Source organism: Somniosus microcephalus, chromosome 30 (genome assembly GCF_052327205.1).
Source record: "Somniosus microcephalus isolate GS21.2 chromosome 30, FLI_Smic_1.0, whole genome shotgun sequence".
In the NCBI taxonomy this organism is placed as follows: domain Eukaryota; kingdom Metazoa; phylum Chordata; class Chondrichthyes; order Squaliformes; family Somniosidae; genus Somniosus; species Somniosus microcephalus.
In genome coordinates, this window is record NC_141016.1 from 29,810,821 (window position 1) to 29,831,255 (window position 20,435).

Genomic DNA, 20,435 nt, shown 5'->3' on the forward strand with positions numbered 1-20,435 from the left:
CCCTGGGGTACAGACGCTCCCTGCACCCACCCTCCCTGGGGTACAGACGCTCCCTGCATCCACCCACCCTCCCTGGGGTACAGACGCTCCCTGCACCCACCCTCCTGGGGTACAGACGCTCCCTGCACCCACCCTCCCTGGGGTACAGACGCTCCCTGCACCCACCCTCCTGGGGTACAGACGCTCCCTGCACCCACCCTCCTGGGGTACAGACGCTCCCTACACCCACCCTCCCTGGGGTACAGACGCTCCCTGCACCCACCCTCCTGGGGTACAGACGCTCCCTGCACCCACCCTCCTGGGGTACAGACGCTCCCTACACCCACCCTCCCTGGGGTACAGACGCTCCCTACACCCACCCTCCCTGGGGTACAGACGCTCCCTACACCCACCCTCCCTGGGGTACAGACGCTCCCTACACCCACCCTCCTGGGGTACAGACGCTCCCTACACCCACCCTCCCTGGGGTACAGACGCTCCCTGCACCCACCCTCCTGGGGTACAGACGCTCCCTGCACCCACCCTCCCTGGGGTACAGACGCTCCCTGCACCCACCCTCCTGGGGTACAGACGCTCCCTACACCCACCCTCCCTGGGGTACAGACGCTCCCTACACCCACCCTCCCTGGGGTACAGACGCTCCCTGCACCCACCCTCCCTGGGGTACAGACGCTCCCTGCACCCACCCTCCCTGGGGTACAGACGCTCCCTGCACCCACCCACCCTCCCTGGGGTACAGACGCTCCCTGCACCCACCCTCCCTGGGGTACAGACGCTCCCTGCACCCACCCTCCCTGGGGTACAGACACTCCCTGCCATCTAACCCACACTTGACAAAAGTTTATACAAACACTCGGGAGAAAACAAAAGCAAAAAGGACAGTGCAACCCCGTCAGAACACGAAGTGTCCAGTCCAGGCACTGGTATCGCACAGGCCGAGGGAGACCTGGTTTGTCAGATACAAAAACCATCACATTTATCACTCAGGCTCCTCAAATAGATAATAGAAATTGATCATAGAATCCAACAAACGCAAGTTTAAACAACCAATACTAATTAAAATGTGAGACGAACACTGTTCTACAGATTGGACTATTCAATCTTGGGGGTATCACCTGCTGAGCACACACTTTCCAGCACGTCTTCCACTGGCTTAGCGACTCCGCACAGACCAGAGACTGAGAATAGGCCTTGAGGGTCACCGGCTCTACAGCAAGCAGTGCCAGGGTCACCGGCTCTACAGCAAGCAGTGCCAGGGTCACCGGCTCTACAGCAAGCAGTGCCAGGGTCACCGGCTCTACAGCAAGCAGTGCCAGGGTCACCGGCTCTACAGCAAGCAGTGCCAGGGTCACCGGCTCTACAGCAAGCAGTGCCAGGGTCACCGGCTCTACAGCAAGCAGTGCCAGGGTCACTGGCTCTACAGCAAGCAGTGTCACTGGCTCTGTATAGCCACCATCACTGGGTGAGTGGCAGAGCCCAGCGAGCAGCTCACAGGATGGCACTCGCTGCCTGGAACGCTGCCACCTCCTCGGGCGTCCTCAGGTACTGCTCGATTTCGCTGTCGGATATCTCCTCCTCTCCAGTGGTCGGCTCGGTACCACGGCTTCTCTCTGGCTCTGGGCTGAACTTTCTCTTCTTCCTTTCTGTGAGGCACGGAGGGAGGAAGATAGGCGCTGTGCGTTTACACCTCGACTCGATGTCGCCTGCCCCACGCGGCTGGTCCTGAAGTGAGCGCGCGGTCTCGCCGCCCCCACCCTCCCCCTCCTCGCTCCCGCACTCCTCGCTTCTGCCCGTTTCTGATTCCATTCCTTCGCTCAAGTCTGTTTGTCTGCCAGCACTTTCTCCCCAAGTGCTATTCAGCGCCTGTCTGAGTAACAAGGTGCGGTGGCAGAGAATATCAGCGGTGTATTTCACCACAGTCTTTGGGTCGACCCTCTGCACTGCCAGCCACGCCAGCTGCGATGCCAGTCTGAGCAGAACGCTAGTGATCTCCTTCACCCGTTGAGATGTGGGCGGAGGCTGCTTGATCCCGGCGAGCTTGCAGAACCTGCTCAGGCTGCACTTCAGGCGATGCCCGGGCAGCAGGGACTGCCAAGCCAGGTAAGCTGCTGCTGTGATGATGGGTACAGGGTGTCTCCCGGTCACCAGCCACGTCTCGCTGGCCAGCTCCACGAGCTGCGTGGCACGATCCACCACCTTGCCTTTATCCTCCAGAAACGTGGGCGGGATCGACTCGGAACTCTGGAACAAATTAAACCTGGAGAGGGGAAAAAAAAATCACAGTCACCGTGAGCAGGAAATACACAAGAGATCACGAGCCTGATACCCCCTCACCCGGGAATCATGATCAGGGCTCCCCTCACCCGGGAATCGTAATCCGGACACCCCTCACCCGGGAATCGTAATCCGGACACCCCTCACCCGGGAATCGTAATCCGGACACCCCTCACCCGGGAATCGTAATCCGGACATCCCTCACCCGGGAATCACGATCCCGACACCCCTCACCCGGGAATCACGATCCCGACACCCCTCACCCGGGAATCACGATCCCGACACCCCTCACCCGGGAATCACGATCCCGACACCCCTCACCCGGGAATCACGATCCCGACACCCCTCACCCGGGAATCACGATCCCGACACCCCTCACCCGGGAATCACGATCCCGACACCCCTCACCCGGGAATCACGATCCTGACACCCCTCACCCGGGAATCGTAATCCAGACACCCCTCACCCGGGAATCACGATCCCGACACCCCTCACCCGGGAATCGTGATCAGGACACCCCTCATCCGGGAATCGTGATCCCGACACCCCTCACCCGGGAATCACGATCCCGACACCCCTCACCCGGGAATCGTAATCCGGACACCCCTCACCCGGGAATCATGATCCGGATTGTATTCCGAGTGTATTTGTTAAGAAGTCACCAAGATGGTGGCTGAAGGAAACCCAGTAGATATGGTTTACTTAGACTTCCAAAAAGCTTTTGATAAGTTACCGCCCATGCTCCCTGTACGCTGCGTGGCCGCATGGCGATCTGCAGGTCCCACACAGCCGGTTCACGCCCAACACGCTCGGGCAGTGGGCACTGTGAGCCACACACGAGCAACAGGCCACACGTCAGCAGAGGGTCTCAGCGCCTCGGGCTGAATACCAAGTGGGGACAATGCCCGTGGCCTGGGGGGGCTCGGCAGGACACCAGCCTCAGCTCTCGGCTGTGGGGGGCACAAACCTCATTCTGCCCCGAATGCCAATCATTGTCTATGGCGAAGCGGCTTTATTTGACCTCACCAGGAGGAGCAAAGCTGTGAAGTGCTTTAAACAGGAGGATGAGAGTTGTCGACGGGAGGTCAGCGAGCATAAGAGAACGAGAGAAAGGACGAACCCGTCACAGTGGGTCTTCACCAGATCCAGCAGGCCGAGAGTGGGGATGTCCAGGTTCAGCTCTTTCACCAGGTGCAGGTAGACAGTTGAGAAGAGGGTGGTGTCCACGTGGAGCAGTGAGCAGACGGTGCCCATGGTCAGGGGCCAGTTGTGCTGGCGGCAGCAGACGTGAATGCAGCAGCCCACCAAGGCTTCCTTCTTCTCCAGGGTGGCGTGCAGGAAGCGGCGATGCTCGTACGCCCGCAGGTAAAGATTGCTGGCCGTGTCCTCAACAACCGGACGCACTCGGAGAATTCGGCACAGGTCACGGACCCGCTTCAGACCTGGGGGAGAATGAGAGAGACAACTGGAGTCAGCCACAGGAGACGGCCGAGGTCACTGAAGTGACTGCAGTGCCGCCGGCAATGCCGAGACTAAACGGAGACATTTTGTACTCAAGGCAATGGAATATAATCATTATGATACCCTCCAGAGACTTGAGCACATAATCCAGGCTGACCATTGCAGTACTGAGGGAGCGCTGCACTCTCGGAGGGGCAGTACTGAGGGAGCGCTGCACTCTCGGAGGGGCAGTACTGAGGGAGCGCTGCACTCTCGGAGGGGCAGTACTGAGGGACCGCTGCAGTGTTGGAGGGGCAGTACTGAGGGAGCGCTGCACTGTCGGAGGGGCAGTACTGAGGGAGCGCTGCACTCTCGGAGGGGCAGTACTGAGGGAGCGCTGCACTGTCGGAGGGGCAGTACTGAGGGAGCGCTGCACTGTCGGAGGGGCAGTACTGAGGGAGCGCTGCACTCTCGGAGGGGCAGTACTGAGGGAGCGCTGCACTGTTGGAGGGGCAGTACTGAGGGAGCGCTGCACTCGGAGGGGCAGTACTGAGGGAGCGCTGCACTGTCGGAGAGTCAGTACTGAGGGAGCGCTGCACTCTCGGAGGGGCAGTACTGAGGGAGCGCTGCACTCTCGGAGGGGCAGTACTGAGGGAGCGCTGCACTGTTGGAGGGGCAGTACTGAGGGAGCGCTGCACTCGGAGGGGCAGTACTGAGGGAGCGCTGCACTGTTGGAGGGGCAGTACTGAGGGAGCGCTGCACTCTCGGAGGGGCAGTACTGAGGGAGCGCTGCACTGTTGGAGGGGCAGTACTGAGGGAGCGCTGCACTCTCGGAGGGGCAGTACTGAGGGAGCGCTGCACTGTTGGAGGGGCAGTACTGAGGGAGCGCTGCACTGTTGGAGGGGCAGTACTGAGGGAGCGCTGCACTCTCGGAGGGGCAGTACTGAGGGAGCGCTGCACTCTCGGAGGGGCAGTACTGAGGGAGCGCTGCACTCTCGGAGGGGCAGTACTGAGGGAGCGCTGCACTCTCGGAGGGGCTGTACTGAGGGAGCGCTGCACTGTTGGAGGGGCAGTACTGAGGGAGCGCTGCACTCTCGGAGGGGCAGTACTGAGGGAGTGCTGCACTGTCGGAGGGGCAGTACTGAGGGAGCGCTGCACTGTCGGAGGGGCAGTACTGAGGGAGCGCTGCACTCTCGGAGGTTCCAACTTTCGGATGAGACGTTAAACTGAGGTCTGCTCTCTCAGGTGGGCATAAAGATCACATGTCACTATTCGAAGAAGAGCAGGGGAGTTTCTCCCCAGTGTCCTGCCCAATATTTATCCCTCAACCAACATCACTAAAAATAGATTATCTGATCATTATCACATTGCTGTCTGTGGAATCTTGCTGTGCGCAAATTGGCTGCTCCGTTTCCTACATTACAACAGTGACTACACGGCAAACGTGCTTCATTGGCTGTGAAGTCTTTACTGGATAAAAAGAGAGTAAACTCCAAAAAAAATGTAATTCCTTTTATGAACAGATATGCAAGTTTTGTGATTAATTACAAGTATTTGTCACAGGGTAAAAGACCCGGGCCCACTACTTGAACATTCCTGCCAGGTTGCAATGCAGCAGTAATGAGCCACTGATACCATAAGTCCCGGCCAGAATGGAGATGATCGGGTCATTCCATCGTCAATCACCCGTGGAGACCGCACTGCTGCAAGTGACTGGGAGTGATTTTACACACCTCTGTAACTACACTCCACTCACTGCATTTTGCTGGAAAAATCACCCTGCTTTTATCGGGAGACTTTGCTGTAGTTTCGGTCATGAGTTCGGTTTGCTGTCGTTCATGGAGACTCTTTTAAATAGACTCTGTAGACTGTTTGCTGCGAGTCCTGTCCCAAGCTCGCCCCACTTCCAACTCATTGGCTGAGACAGTGGAGTCAGTAAACACACTGGGCTCTGCCACCAGTCCATCTCCCTCCAGTGGGTAGAGAGCTGCAGCATTTCAATTTAATTCATAGCCCACACGGCCGGTGCAGCGCGTTGTCTCAGGGGTTACACAAGTGGAACTTTCCACTCCTGAACGGCAAGAGTAAGGAAGTCTTACTACAATTGCACAGGTCTTTGGTGAGACCACACCTGGAATACTGTGCACAGCTTTGGTCTCCTTATCCGAGAAAGGTCATACAGGAGACTTTGTTATATCCGGCACCGACGGGACCGAGCTGTCGCCGATCTATCAAAACTGCCGGACACACCAGCGTTAATGTTGAAGCATACGGAGGTTTTCATCTCCGTATCTGACAACAAACACCGTTGCTTAGCAACAGCTTCAAACAGTCGGCCCGTACCTTGGAAGCGTCTCTGTAGCTTAGCAACAGCTTCAGAGAGACTTACCAGAGCCTGACTGTTGGAAAAAAAAAGCCACGAGAAAAAAAAGCCACGAAAAAAAAAAGCCACGAGAAGAAAAAAAACCTAACGAAACGGCTCCTGATTTCTGCCGGTAGATCGAGGTTTCTGGACATACAACCTCCGGATAAACCAAAGTCTCCTGTACTTGCCTTGGAGGCGGTGCAACGAAGGTTCACTAGACTGATTCCTGGGATGAGAGGGCTGTCCTATGAGGAGAGATTGAGTAGATTGGGCCGATACTCTCTGGAGTTTAGAAGAATGAGAGGTGAGGGGGATTGACAGGGTAGATGCTGAGAGGCTGTTTCCCCTGGCTGGAGAGTCTAGAACTAGGGGGCATAGTCTCAGGATAAGGGGTCGGCCTTTGAAGACTGAGATGAGGAGGAATTTCTTCAGAGGGTTGGAATTCTCTACCCCAAAGGGCTGTAGATGCTCGGTCGTTGAGCATATCCAAGGCAGAGATAGCTCGATTTTTTGACTCGAGGGGCATCGAGGGATATGGGGATTGGGCGGGGAACGTGGAGTTGAGGTCGAAGATCAGTCATGATCTTATTAAGGTTCAAGGGGCCGTATGACCTACTCCTGCTCCTAATTCTTATGTTCTGATGTTATGTAACAAGTGGCTCATCTTCAAATCATGGCTTTACTCCTAATTCTTATGTTCTGATGTTATGTAACAAGTGGCTCATCTTCAAATCATGGCTTTACTCCCTTTGAAATACTTATCACAATGTCAATTAAAGATTGAATGACACGAAGAGTAACTAAAAGTACCAGTTCCGACAGATGGTCATCGACCTGAAAGGGTAACTCGGTTTCTCTGCCCGACCAGCGGAGTGTTTCCAGCAGTTCCTGTTTTGGTTATGAACGTATCTTACCTTGTATCTTATTGCGACAGGGCTTTTTCACCTCCGCTGTGCTCTCGGTGTATCTCACCGCTGTGGGAAAGGATTGAGATAGTGAACTTCCAACAGTGCAGTTTAACATTGAAGCAGAACCATGTAGACAGGGAAGGGGTGTGCAGCTTAAGCTGTGGGTAGAGTCTCCTGTGCAGCATTCCAACCAGCCACTGGGAGAAGTATTGGTTAGATTCTGCAATCCTGAAACATCCTAATGAGCGCACAGATTTAGAATCCATCTCCTCTCACATGCTGCCCCCCGCCGCAGTGCCTGACTTCCCCCTTATTCCCAGCTCCCCCACTGCCACCCACTCTGCACATCGTTCCCCCATCCCCCAGGACCCCTGCGCTCCCCCACCCCCCTGCCCAGACCCTCCCCAACCCCCGCCCCAGCCTCCTCCCCACCCCCCGCCCCAGCCTCCTCCCCACCCCCATGACCTTCCCCCCCCCCCCCCCTCCATTCGGTCACCGGACCCCTCCCCCATACACCTTCTCTCCCCTACCCCCCTAGGTCACTGGACAGTGATCAGGAGCAGGAACCCTGGCTGATTCCCTCTCTCTACCCCAGGGGTCACTGGGCAGTGATCAGGAGCAGGAACCCTGGCCGATTCCCTCTTTCTAACCCAGGGGTCACTGGACAGTGATCAGGAGTAGGAACCCTGGCTGATTCCCTCTCTCTCTACCCCAGGGGTCACTGGGCAGTGATCAGGAGCAGGAACCCTGGCCGATTCCCTCTTTCTAACCCAGGGGTCACTGGACAGTGATCAGGAGCAGGAACCCTGGCTCATTCCCTCTCTCTCTAACCCAGGGGTCACTGGGCAGTGATCAGGAGTAGAAACATGAGCAATCTTTTCCTCTCCCCAAGTCAGAGGCAGCGATGCGAGCTGTGAAACCCGAGCTCAGTGCACACCCAGTGGATTCCCCTGGTTGTTTCTCTCAGTTAGAAAAGACAATAATTTCACGGAGTCACCAGCTCAGAAAAAGAGGCTTGTACCTTGGAAGAATGTCTCCTCGGAGCGTGTAGTTGTCAGCAATCCCTCAGTCAACAGGAAGCCACATTCAGTGCACACGAGGTGGATTTGACTGTAGTGAGAATCTTCCTCCACCTCACTGGAGCCACACTCGGGGCACTTCGTCTGTCCGGGCATCTTCCTCATAGGACACCACTGATTCCCTTCCTCTCTACAACAGATATCAACGCAGAAACCGAAAAATGATTACACCCATAAAATTACAGAAAACAGAGTTAGAGGGTCGCTGATTCTCCCCCATCGCGTCACACTCCCGGGGACCCCCTGTAAATACGGACACACTCCCGGAGACCCCCTGTAAATATTGACACACTCCCGGGGACCCCCTGTAAATATTGACACACTCCAGGGGACCCCCTGTAAATACAGACACACTCCCGGGGATTCCCTGTAAATATTGACACACTCCTGGGGATTCCCTGTAAATACAGACACACTCCCGGGGATTCCCTGTAAATACCGACACACTCCCGGGGACCCCCTGTAAACACTGACACACTCCCGGGAACCCCCTGTAAATACTGACACACTCCCGGGGACCCCCTGTAAATACTGACACACTCCAGGGGACCCCCTGTAAATACTGACACACTCCAGGGGACCCCCTGTAAATACTGACACACTCCAGGGGACCCCCTGTAAATACTGACACACTCCCGGGGACCCCCTGTAAATACTGACACACTCCCGGGGACCCCCTGTAAATACTGACACACTCCCGGGGACCCCCTGTATATACTGACACTCTCTCGGGGACCCCCTGTAAATACGGACACACTCCCGGGGACCCCCTGCAAATACGGACACACTCCCGGGGACCCCCTGTAAATACTGACACACTTCCGGGGACCCCCTGTAAATACCGACACACTCCCAGGGACTCCCTGTAAATACTGACACACTCCCGGGGACCCCCTGTAAATACGGACACACTCCCGAGGACCCCCTGTAAATACTGACACACTTCCGGGGACCCCCTGTAAATACGGACACACTCCCGGGGACTCCCTGTAAATACTGACACACTCCCGGGGAGCCCCTATAATTACTGACACACTCCCGGGGACCCCCTGTAAATACAGACACACTCCCGGGGACCCCCTGTAAATACAGACACACTCCTGGGGACCCCCTGTAAATACTGACACACTATCGGGGACCCCTGTAAATACTGACACACTCCCGGGGACCCCCTGTAAATACCGACACACTCCCGGGGACCCCCTGTAAATACTGACACACTCCCGGGGACCCCCTGTAAATACTGACACGCTCCCGGGGACACCCTGTAAATACTGACACACTCCCAGGGACCCCCTGTAAATACTGACACACCCCCGGGGACCCCCTGTAAATACTGAATCACTCCCGGGGATTCCCTGTAAATACTGACACACTCTCGGGGACCACCTGTAAAGACAGACACACTCCCGGGGACCCCATGTAAATACCGACACACTCCCGCGGACCCCCTGTAAATACTGACACACCCCCGGGGACCCCCTTTAAATACTGACACACTCCCGGGGACCCCCTGTAAATAGTGACACACTCCCGGGGACCCCCTGTAAATACTGACACACTCCCGGGGACCCCCTGTAAATACTGACACACTCCCAGGGACACCCTGTAAATACAGACACACTCCTGGGGATGCTCTGTAAATACGGACACACTCACGGGGACACCCTGTAAATACTGACACACTCCCAGGGACCCCCTGTAAATACCGACACACTCCCGGGGACCCCCTTTAAATACTGACACATCTTCTTCTTATCGTGTCCACGGACAGTCTATACATAGCCCAGCCAGAACTGGACACATTTTTGCGCCTTGTTGTTGGATTCGGCAAGATCTGCAACAGTGCAGGGTTCCTCTAACGATGGGCATTGCAGGAGATGTTGCATAGTCTGTGCCTCAGTTCCACATTCACAAGTTGTCGGGCTGGTTGAATATCCCCATTTGCTTCGTGACACCTTTGAGCAACCTACACCGGTCCTAAGCCTGTTAAGGCACTTCCAGGTTGCCCAGTTGCAATTAGCTCCTGGGGGAAGGCTTTCGTCAGGTAAAATTTCCATCGCTGGGGGTTGTTCAAGACTGGCGAGCCGGTCTTTCCACAAGGCAATGCAGGCTTCAGATGAGGTTGATTGTAATGGAACAACACTGTTCATGAAGCTCTTTCTTGACTTTAGGCGGCTGGGTGTAGGTGTATGACAATGCAGAGGGTGCCTCTCATCTGATGTTTGACGGAGTCGCTCTTTCTTGCTGGCTACCGTTGTTCTTATATCAGGGGGAGCGATACCCGCCAGGATATATAGGCTGTTAGTGTTTGTTGGTTTTAAGCAACCTGTGATAAATCGGCAGCTTGCATTCAGAACGGCATCATCTTCTTGGCATGAATAGACCTTTCCCATGCAGGGCAGGCGTATTCGGCAGTGGAATAGCAAAGAGCAAGTGCACTGGTTCGCAATGTTTTCGGGCTTGTTCCCCATCTTGTGTTAGTGAGCTTATTCAGGATGTTGTTTCGTGCGCTCACTTTTGCCTTTGTCTTCTCGATGTGGTTCTTGAAGGTGAGGCATCGGTCAAGGGTGACTCCTAAGTAGATAGGGTGCTCGCAATGCGTCAGTGTTGCTCCACACCAGGTTACTTTCAGCTGGCGTTTGGCTTCACGGTTTCTGAGGTGGAATGCACAAACTTGCGTCTTTGCTGGGTTTGCGCGAAGATGGTTTTCTTCATAGTAGGATTTTAGTCCCTCCAAGGCCTCAGAAAGCGTTTTCTCCACACATAAGAACATAAGAAGTAGGAGCAGGAGTAGGCCATATGACCCCTCGGGCCTGCTCCACCATTCAATCGGATCATGGCTGATCTGAATCTAGACTCACGTCCACTTCCCTGCCCTCTCCCCGTAACCCCTAATTCCCTTATCAGCTAGGAAACTGTCTATCTCCATTTTAAATTTATTTAATGTCGCAGCTTCCACAACTCTCTGAGGTAGAAAATTCCATAGATTTACTACCCTCTGAGTGAAGAAGTTTCTCCTCATCTCAGTTTTGAAACGGCAGCCCCTTATTCTAAGATTATGCCCCCTAGTTCTAGTCTCACCCATCAGTGGAAACATCCTCCCCGCATGCACCCGATCAAGCCCCCTCAGAATCTTATATGTTTCGATAAGATCGCCTCTCATTCTTCTGAATTCCAATGAGTAGAGGCCCAACCTACTCAACCTTTCCTCATAAGTCAACCCCCTCATCTCCGGAATCAACCGAGTGAACCTTCTCTGAACTGCCTCGAGAGCAAGTATATCTTTTCTTAAATATGGAAACCAAAACTGCACGCAGTATTCCAGGTGTGGCCTCACCAATACCCTGTATAACTGAAGCAAGACTTCCCTGCTTTTATACTCCATCCCCCTTGCAATAAAAGCCAAGATTCCATTGGCCTTCCTGATCACCTGCTGTACCTGCATACTAACCTTCTGTGTTTCATGCACCAGGACTCCCAGATCCCTTTGTACTGTAGCACTTTGCAGTTTCTCTCCATTTAGATAATAACTTGCTCTTTGATTTTTTCTGCCAAAGTGCATAACCTCACACTTTCCAACATTATATTCCATCTGCCAAATTTCTGCCCACTCACTTAGCCTGTCTATGTCCTTTTGCAGGTTTTTTATGTCCTCCTCACTCACTGCTTTCCCTCCCATCTTTGTATCGTTGGCAAACTTGGATATGTTGCACTCGGTCCCCTCCTCCAAATCGTTAATATAGATTGTAAAGAGTTGGGGTCCCAGCACTGACCCCTGCGGAACACCACTAGTTACTGATTGCCAACCCGAGAATGAACCATTTATCCCAACTCTCTGTTTTCTGTTAGATAGCCAATCTTCCACCTATGCCAGTAAATTACCCCCAATCCCGTGATTTTTTAATCTTGTGCAGTTATCTTTTGTGTGGCACCTTGTCAAATGCCTTTTGGAAGTCCAAATGCACCACATCCACTGGTTCCCCTTTATCCACCCTGTTTGTTACATTCTCAAAGAATTCGAGCAAATTTGTCAAACATGACTTCCCCTTCATAAAACCATGCTGACTCTGTCCGATTAAATTATGCTTATCCAAATGTCCTGTTACTGCTTCCTTAATAATGGACTCCAACATTTTGCCAACCACAGATGTTAGGCTAACTGGTCTATAGTTTCCAGCCTTTTGTCTACCTCCCTTTTTACATAAGGGCGTTACATTAGCAGTTTTCCAATCTGCTGGGACCTTTCCTGAATCCAGGGAGTTTTGGAAAATTACCACCAATGCATCCGCAATCCCTACCGCTACTCTCTCAAGACCCTAGGATGTAAGCCATCAGGTCCAGGGGATTTATCCGCCTTAAGTCCCATTATCTTACCGAGTACCATCTCCTTAGTGATTTTAATCATGTTTAGCTCCTCCCCCCCATAGCCCCCTGTTTGTCCAGTGTTGGGATATTTTTAGTGTCCTCTACTGTAAAGACTGATACAAAATATTTGTTCAGCGTTTCTGCCATCTCCATGTTCCCCACCACTAATTTCCTGGTCTCGTCCTCTAAGGGACCAACATTCACTTTGGTGTGGAGATGCCGGAGTTGGACTGGGGTGGACAAATGTAAGAAGTCACACAACACCAGGTTATAGTCCAACAGCTTTATTTGAAATCACAAGCTTTCGGAGCGCTGCTCCTTCGTCAGGTGACGAAGGAGCAGCGCTCCGAAAGCTTGTGATTTCAAATAAAGCTGTTGGACTATAACCTGGTGTTGTGTGACTTCTTACAACATTCACTTTAGCCACCCTTTTTCTTTTTATAGAACTGTAGAAACTCTTGCTATCTGTTTTCATATTTTTTGCTAGTTTGCCTTCATAATCTATCTTCCCTTTCTTAATTAGTCTTTTAGTTATTCTTTGCTGGCTTTTAAATGCTTCCCAATCTTCTATCCTCCCACCAGATTTGGCTACTTTATATGTCCTTGTTTTCAGTCGGATACTATCCTTTATTACTTTACTTAGCCACGGATGGCTGTCTTTTCTTTTATGCCCCTTTTTCCTCAGTGGAATATATTTTTCTTGAAAGTTGTGAAATATCTCCTTGAATGTACACCACTTCTCATGTACCGTCTTACACCTTAATCTATTTTCCCAGTCCACTTTAGTCAACTCTGCTCTACCTTCATAGTCTCCTTTATTTAAGCTTAGTACGCTGGTTTGAGATCCAACTCTCTCACCCTCCAACTGAATTTGGAATTCAACCATGTTATGGTCACTCATTCCAAGGGGATCCTTTACTAGGACATTTTTTATTAATCATGTCTCATTACACAGGACCAGGTCTAAGATTGCCTGCCCCCTGGTTGGTTCAGTAACATACTGCTCAAGGAACCCATCCCTAATGCACTCTATGAACTCGTCCTCAAGGCTGCCCTGCCCAATTTGATTTGTCCAGTCAATATGAAAGTTAAAATCTCCCATGATTATAGCTGTTCCCTTATTACAAGCCCCAACTATTTCCTGATTTATACTCTGACCAATAGAGTTGCAACTGTTAGGACTATAGACTACGCCCACTAGTGACTTTTTCCCCTCTGCCCCGATTCTAGATGATGAATATCACCTCGATTTAATTGAACTTATCAACTTATAAAGGTTTAAAAGGGAAGGAAAAGTACTCACCAACCAGCCAATCACCTACCAGCTTGGCACACCCCCGGGGACCCCCTGTAAATACTGACACACTCCCAGGGATCCCTGATAAATACTGACACACTCCCGGGGACCCCCTGTAAATACTGACACTCACGGGGACCCCTTGTAAATACTGACACACTCCTGGACCCCCTGTAAATACTGACACACTCCCGGGGTCCTCCTGTAAATACTGACACACTCCCGGTGGCCCCCTGTAAATACTGACACACTCCCGGGGAGCCCCTGTAAATACTGACACACTCCCGGGGAGCCCCTGTAAATACTGACACACTCCCGGGGACCCCCTGTAAATACTGACACACTCCCGGGGACCCCCTGTAAATACTGACACACTCCCGGGGACCCCCTGTAAATACTGACACACTCCCGGGGACCCCCTGTAAATACTGACACACTCCCGGGGACCCCCTGTAAATACTGACACACTCCCAAGGACCCCCTGTAAATACTGACACACTCCCGGGGACATCCTATATATACTGACACACTCCCGGGGAGCCCCTGTAAACACTGGCACACTCCCAGGGACCCCCTGTAAATACTGACACACTCCCGGGGACTCCCTGTAAATACTGACACACTCCCGGGGACCCCTGTAAATACTGACAAACTCCCGTGGACTCCCTGTAAATACTGACACACTCTCGGGGACACCCTGTAAATACCGACACACTCCCGGGGATTCCCTGTAAATACTGACACACTCCCGGGGACCCCCCTGTAAATACTGACAAACTCCCGTGGTTTACCGTTTTGGGTACTGTTGGGGGAGATGACTTATCAGGGGAAGGCACCAGCAGCCAGGTTCAGGGCACCATGACTGGCTCTGCTGCACAGAAGGGCGGGAAAAAGAGGGATAGGGCTATAGTGATAGGGGATTCAATTGTAAGGGGGATAGATAGGAGTTTCTGTGGCCGAGACCGAGACTCCAAGATGGTATGTTGCCTCCCTGGTGCAAGGGTCAAGGATGTCTCGGAGCGGGTGCAGAGCATTCTGAAGGGGGAGGGGGATCAGCCAGTTGTCGTGGTACATGTAGGTACCAACGATGTAGGTAAAAAGAGGGAGGAGGTCCTACAAGCTGAATTTAGGGAGTTAGGAGCTAAATTGAAAAGTAGGACCTCAAAGGTAGTAATCTCTGGATTGCTACCAGTGCCACGAGCTAATAAGTTTAGAGAGAGTAAGATAGATAAGCTAAATACGTGGCTTGAGCAGTGGTGCAAGGGAGAGGGATTTAAATTCTTGAGGCATTGGAACCAGTTCTTGGGGAGGAGTGACCTGTACCAAGGGGACGGTCTACACCTGAACTGTGAGGGAGCCGATGTCCTCGGGGTAATATTTTCTAGGGCGGTTCGGGAGGATTTAAACTAATTTGGCAGGGGGATGGGAACCTAGGTAGTGGAAAAGAGGGAAGTCATATGAAGTTAGAAATAGATGGTAGAAAGGTGAGAAGCAATAAGCAAAGGAGAGAAACACAAAGGGCCAAACTAATTCATAATGAGAGTGTGAAAAAAGCAAGCCTGAAGGCTTTGTATCTTAATGCTAGAAGCATTAGGAACAAGGTGGATGAATTAGTTGTGGAAATAGAGGTAAACAAGTATGATTTGATTGGGATTACAGAAACGTGGCTGCAGGGTGGGCAAGGCTGGGAACTTAACATCCAGGGATATACAATATTTAGGAAGGATCGGCAAAAAGGTAGGGGAGGTGGGGTAGCATTGCTGGTAAAGGAGGGGATTAATGCAATGGAAAGGAAGGATATTAACTCGGAAGAAACGGAATCTGTATGGGTAGAAATGAGAAATAGCAAGGGGAGGAAAACGTTAGTGGGTGTGATATATAGGCCTCCAAATAGTAATATGGAGGTGAGGGAAGGCATAAAAAGGGAAATTAGAGAAGCGTGCGATAAGAGCACAGCTGTCATCATGGGTGACTTTAATTTACATATTGATTGGACTACCCAAATTAGTAAAAATTCTGAGGAGGAGGAATTCCTGGAATGTTTTCGGGACGGTTATCTGGACCAATATGTCGAGGAGCCGACTCGAGATCAGGCCATTTTAGACTGGGTATTGTGCAATGAGAAGGGACTTATCAGCAATCTTCTTGTACGAGGCCCCTTGGGTCAGAGCGATCATAATATGATCGAGCTCTCAGTCGAGATGGAGAGTGAGGAAATTGAATCAGAGACTAAGGTCCAGAACTTAAATAAAGGGAATTACGAGGGTATGAGACGGGAATTGGGTAAGATTGATTGGGTGGTGTTTCTGGGGGGATTGACAGTGGATAGACAATGGCAAGCATTCAAAGATAGAATGGAAGAATTCCAGAACATGTTTATACCGGTTTGGCATAAAAATAAACCTAAAAAGGTGACTCAACCGTGGATAACGAGGGAAATTAGGGACAGCATAAAATCAAAAAAAAGGGCATATCAACTGGCAAAAAAAAGCACCAGACCGGAAGATTGGGGGCAGTACAGGATACAGCAAAAGAGGACAAAGGGATTAATCAGGAAGGGGAAAATAGAATACGAAAGTAAACTTGCAGCAAACATAAAGACAGACTGCAAAAGCTTTTATCGGTATATCAGGAGGAAAAGACTGGTAAAATCCCAAGTCGGTCCCTTGCAGTCCGATTCGGGAGAATATATAATGGAGAATAAGGAAATGGCAGACCAATTAAACTCATACTTTGGTTCTGTATTCACAAAGGAGGACACAAATAACCTCCCAGGAATATCGACAAACATAGGGACTAATGAGAGGGAGGAGCTGACAGAAATTAGTATCTCTAGGGATATGGTGTTGGGTAAGTTGAGGGGACTGAAGGCCGACAAATCCCCGGGGCCTGATAAACTACATCCTAGGGTACTTAAGGAGGTGGCCCTGGAGATAGCAGATGCTCTAAGGATCATCTTCCGGAACTCCATTGACTCGGGAACAGTACCCGTGGATTGGAGGGTAGCTAATGTTACCCCAATATTTAAAAAGGGGGGTAGAGAGAAAGCAGGGAATTATAGACCAGTAAGCCTTACATCGGTTGTGGGCAAAATGCTAGAGTCCATTATTAAGGATAAAATAGCGGAGCACTTGACAAATGGGGAAAGGATCGGACAGAGTCAACATGGATTTACAAAGGGTAAATCGTGTTTGACTAATCTGCTGGAATTTTTTGAGGAAGTAACTGGTAAAATAGATGGGGGAGAGCCAGTGGATGTGGTGTACCTTGACTTCCAGAAAGCCTTCGATAAGGTTCCACACAAAAGATTATCATGCAAAATTAAGGCTCATGGGATTGGGGGCAAAGTATTAACGTGGATAGAGAACTGGCTGGCGGATAGAAAACAGAGAGTTGGAATAAACGGCTCGTTTTCGGAGTGGCAGGCAGTGACCAGCGGGGTGCCGCAAGGATCTGTCCTGGGACCCCAGCTGTTCACAATATATATATAAATGATCTGGATCAGGGAATTGGATGCAATATTTCCAAATTCGCTGACGACACTAAACTAGGAGGAGGGGTGGGCTCTGATGAGGATGTCAGGAGGCTACAGTGCGATTTGGACAGGTTGGGGGAATGGGCGGATACGTGGCAGATGCACTATAATGTGGATAAATGCGAGGTTATCCACTTTGGGGGTAAAAACAGGAGGGTGGATTATTATCTAAATGGCAATAGATTGGGAGATGGGGAAGTGCAGAGGGACCTGGGTGTTCTTGTGCACCAGTCACTGAAGGAGAGCATGCAGGTGCAACAGGCGATTAAGAAGGCAAATGGTATGTTGGCCTTCATATCAAGGGGGTTCGAGTATAGGAATAGGGATACCTTACTACAGCTGTACAAGGTGCTGGTGAGACCGCATCTGGAGTATTGTGTACAGTTTTGGTCGCCCCATCTGCGGAAGGATGTTCTTGCCATGGAAAGAGTGCAGCGGCGATTCACCAGGCTGATACCTGGAATGGCGGGAATGACCTACGAGGAGAGATTGAATAGTTTGGGCTTGTACTCACTGGAGTTTAGAAGATTGAGAGGGGATCTCATCGAAACATATAAAATTATGGCAGGCCTGGACAGGCTGAATTCAGAGAGAATGTTTCCAATGGCAGGGGAGCACAGAACCAGGGGCCACAGTCTAAAAATAGCGGGCAAATCATTTAAAACAGAGATGAGGAAGAATTTCTTCACTCAAAGAGTGGTGAGCCTGTGGAATTCCCTGCCACAGAGGGCTGTGAAGGCTAATTCAATAAATATTTTCAAGAGAGAATTGGATATATTTCTGAAGGCTAAGGGGATTAAGGGTTACGGAGAAAAGGCGGGGACGGGGTACTGAACTGGTAAGATCAGCTATGATCTCAGACGAAGATCAGCCATGATCTCATTGAATGGCGGAGCAGGCTCGAAGGGCCGAATGGCCTACTCCTGTTCCTATCTCTATGTTTTCTATGACTCCCTGTAAATACTGACACACTCTCTGGGACACCCTGTAAATACCGACACACTCCCGGGGATTCCCTGTAAACACTGGCACACTCCCAGGGACCCCCTGTAAATACTGACACACTCCCGGGGACCCCCCTGTAAATACTAACACACTCCCAGGAACCCCCTGAATTGAAACCCAAGACACACTTACATTTCTTCTGCAGCCTTCCGGACTCAATATAGAGATCAAAAATTTCAGATCATAACCTCGGCCCCGATTACATTTTTTACCTATATATTTTTTTTACCACCCCTTTGTTTTGGGTTTTCCCTCCCCCCTCCCCCCCCTTTCCTTTTTCTCTCTCTCTCCCACACGGCAGCTGTCTCTCATCCTGCCAGTACACTTCACACCTAATCTCAGCTGTCTTTTGTCTCCACTGGCCTATTACCATCTCGTCTGGTTTTGAATACCTCTCAATGTCTCTTTACTTCTCTTTTGTTCTATCGCAGCCCTGCCTTCGATCTATTTTATTTCCTTTCGTTTTGAAAAAGGGTTTCGACCCGAAACGTCGACTTTTAATTTCTCTCCACGGACATTGCCTGGCCTGCTGAGTTTTCCCAGCATTTTCTGTTGTTATTACACACTTACATTTCTTTGACGACTCACAGCCGGGAGGGAGATTTTGCGGCCCCGAGAGAAGCAGCAATGTGTGACTGACCCTTCACCCCTGACCCCGGGGACCCACCGCCTCCCCATTGGATGCAACGCGGCGAGCTCCCCAAACGTCACTTCCTGTCGGAAATAAATATCCCAATCTGGAGCAAAAGCTCTACAATGCCGCGATATACAATATATAAAAGTGCTTGGAAAGCTAGATACAAATAAAACACTTTCCGGCTTGATAGAATGAGGAAGATTACAAAGGGCAGGAGTAAAAACTGCATTAAGCATTGAAGTCGCAAAAACACAATAAAAGAAACGATAGGCAATGCGTCTAACGTAAAAATGGCGCCTGATCATTTCCCCATCACAAAGATGGCGGCGGGCCATTTCCCCATCACAAAGATGGCGGTGGGCCATTTCACCAGCACAAAGATGGCGGCGGGCCATTTCACCATCACAACGATGGCGGCGGACCATTTCACCATCACAAAGATGGCGCCGGACAATGTTCCCGTCACAAAGATGGCGCCGGACAATGTTCCCGTCACAAAGATGGCGCCGGACAATGTTCCCGTCACAAAGATGGCGCCGGACAATGTTCCCGTCACAAAGATGGCGCCGGACAATTTGCCAAGCGTCCAAATGGCGCCGGATCATTGTCCCAACTCAAAGATGGCGACGGAGGGTTTGCCACTCAAAAAGATGGCGCTGGACAAAGTTCCCCTCACAAAGATGGCGCCGCACCATTCCCCCATCACCACAGCCGGCGACAGTTTCCTCCCGCGCCCACAGTGCCTGCTGCGCGTGCGCCATGGCTCTAGTGCGGCGCGGCGGCTCGGGCCTGCTGTGGGTGGCGGCGGGCGGGAGGCGGCTCCGGGGCCGGGCTGAGGGAGGAGCGGGCGGAGGCCCGAGCCCGAGCGGGGCCATGAGCAACAACAGGACCAAGATTCCGGACAGGTCAGGCCCCGGGCCCCGCGGCCTCTGATTCTCATCCGGCGGGGAGCGAGTGCGGCCCAGCCCCGGGGCCTCGCCTCAAACTCCCCGATTTACCCCGACCCCGAGTCTCTCCCCACCCCCCACGGCCCTCTTTCCCCCACCCCCCCCTCCCCCCCACGGCCCTCTTCCCCCCTCCCCCCCACGGCCCTCTTTCCCCTCCCCCCACGGCCCTCTTTCCTCCCCCCACGGCCCTCTTTCCCCCCCCCACGGCCCTCTTTCCCCCCCCCCACGGCCCTCTTTCCCCCCCCCCCCCGGCCCTCTTTTCCCCCCCCCCCCGGCCCTCTTTTCCCCCCCCCCCCCGGCCCTCTTTCCCCCCCCCCCCCCGGCCCTCTTTTCCCCCCCCCCCCCGGCCCTCTTTTCCCCCCCCCCCCGGCCCTCTTTTCCCCCCCCCCCCCCGGCCCTCTTTTCCCCCCCCCACGGCCCTCTTTTCCCCCCCCCCCACGGCCCTCTTTTCCCCCCCCCCCACGGCCCTCTTTTCCCCCCCCCCCACGGCCCTCTTTTCCCCCCCCCCACGGCCCTCTTTTCCCCCCCCCCCACGGCCCTCTTTTCCCCCCCCCCACGGCCCTCTTTTTCCCCCCCCCCA

The 20,435-nt window shown here is 52.4% G+C and overlaps 1 protein-coding gene across 2 annotated transcripts; it reads right to left on the minus strand.

Annotated features, from left to right (window-relative positions):
* Nucleotides 1–779: 779 nt before the first annotated feature.
* brf2 (BRF2 general transcription factor IIIB subunit) lies at nucleotides 780–18,965 on the minus strand. Of its 2 annotated transcripts, none has more exons than XM_085971315.1 (5): nucleotides 18,842–18,965; nucleotides 8,009–8,196; nucleotides 6,994–7,053; nucleotides 3,395–3,716; nucleotides 780–2,257 (listed from the first exon to the last, which is right to left on the minus strand). In XM_085971315.1, the coding sequence occupies exons 2-5, from the start codon at nucleotides 8,169–8,171 to the stop codon at nucleotides 1,489–1,491; spliced, it is 1,314 nt and encodes a 437-aa protein (XP_085827441.1). In that variant the 5' UTR covers nucleotides 8,172–8,196; nucleotides 18,842–18,965; the 3' UTR covers nucleotides 780–1,488. The 2 variants fall into 2 exon arrangements, with proteins under 2 accessions (XP_085827441.1, XP_085827442.1); XM_085971316.1 differs by lacking the exon at nucleotides 18,842–18,965 and adding an exon at nucleotides 17,596–17,755.
* Between the last annotated feature and the right edge of the window lie 1,470 nt (nucleotides 18,966–20,435).

Coding starts and splice junctions, on each gene's coding strand:
- brf2 (XM_085971315.1), bottom strand. CDS start 8,171: ATGAGGAAGATGCCCGGACAGACGAAGTGCCCCGAGTGTGGCTCCAGT. Junction 7,054..8,008: donor CGAGGAGACATTCTTCCAAG/GTACAAGCCTCT, acceptor CCTTTCCCACAG/CGGTGAGATACACCGAGAGC. Junction 2,258..3,394: donor GTGAAGACCCACTGTGACGG/GTTCGTCCTTTC, acceptor TCCCCTCTCCAG/GTTTAATTTGTTCCAGAGTT.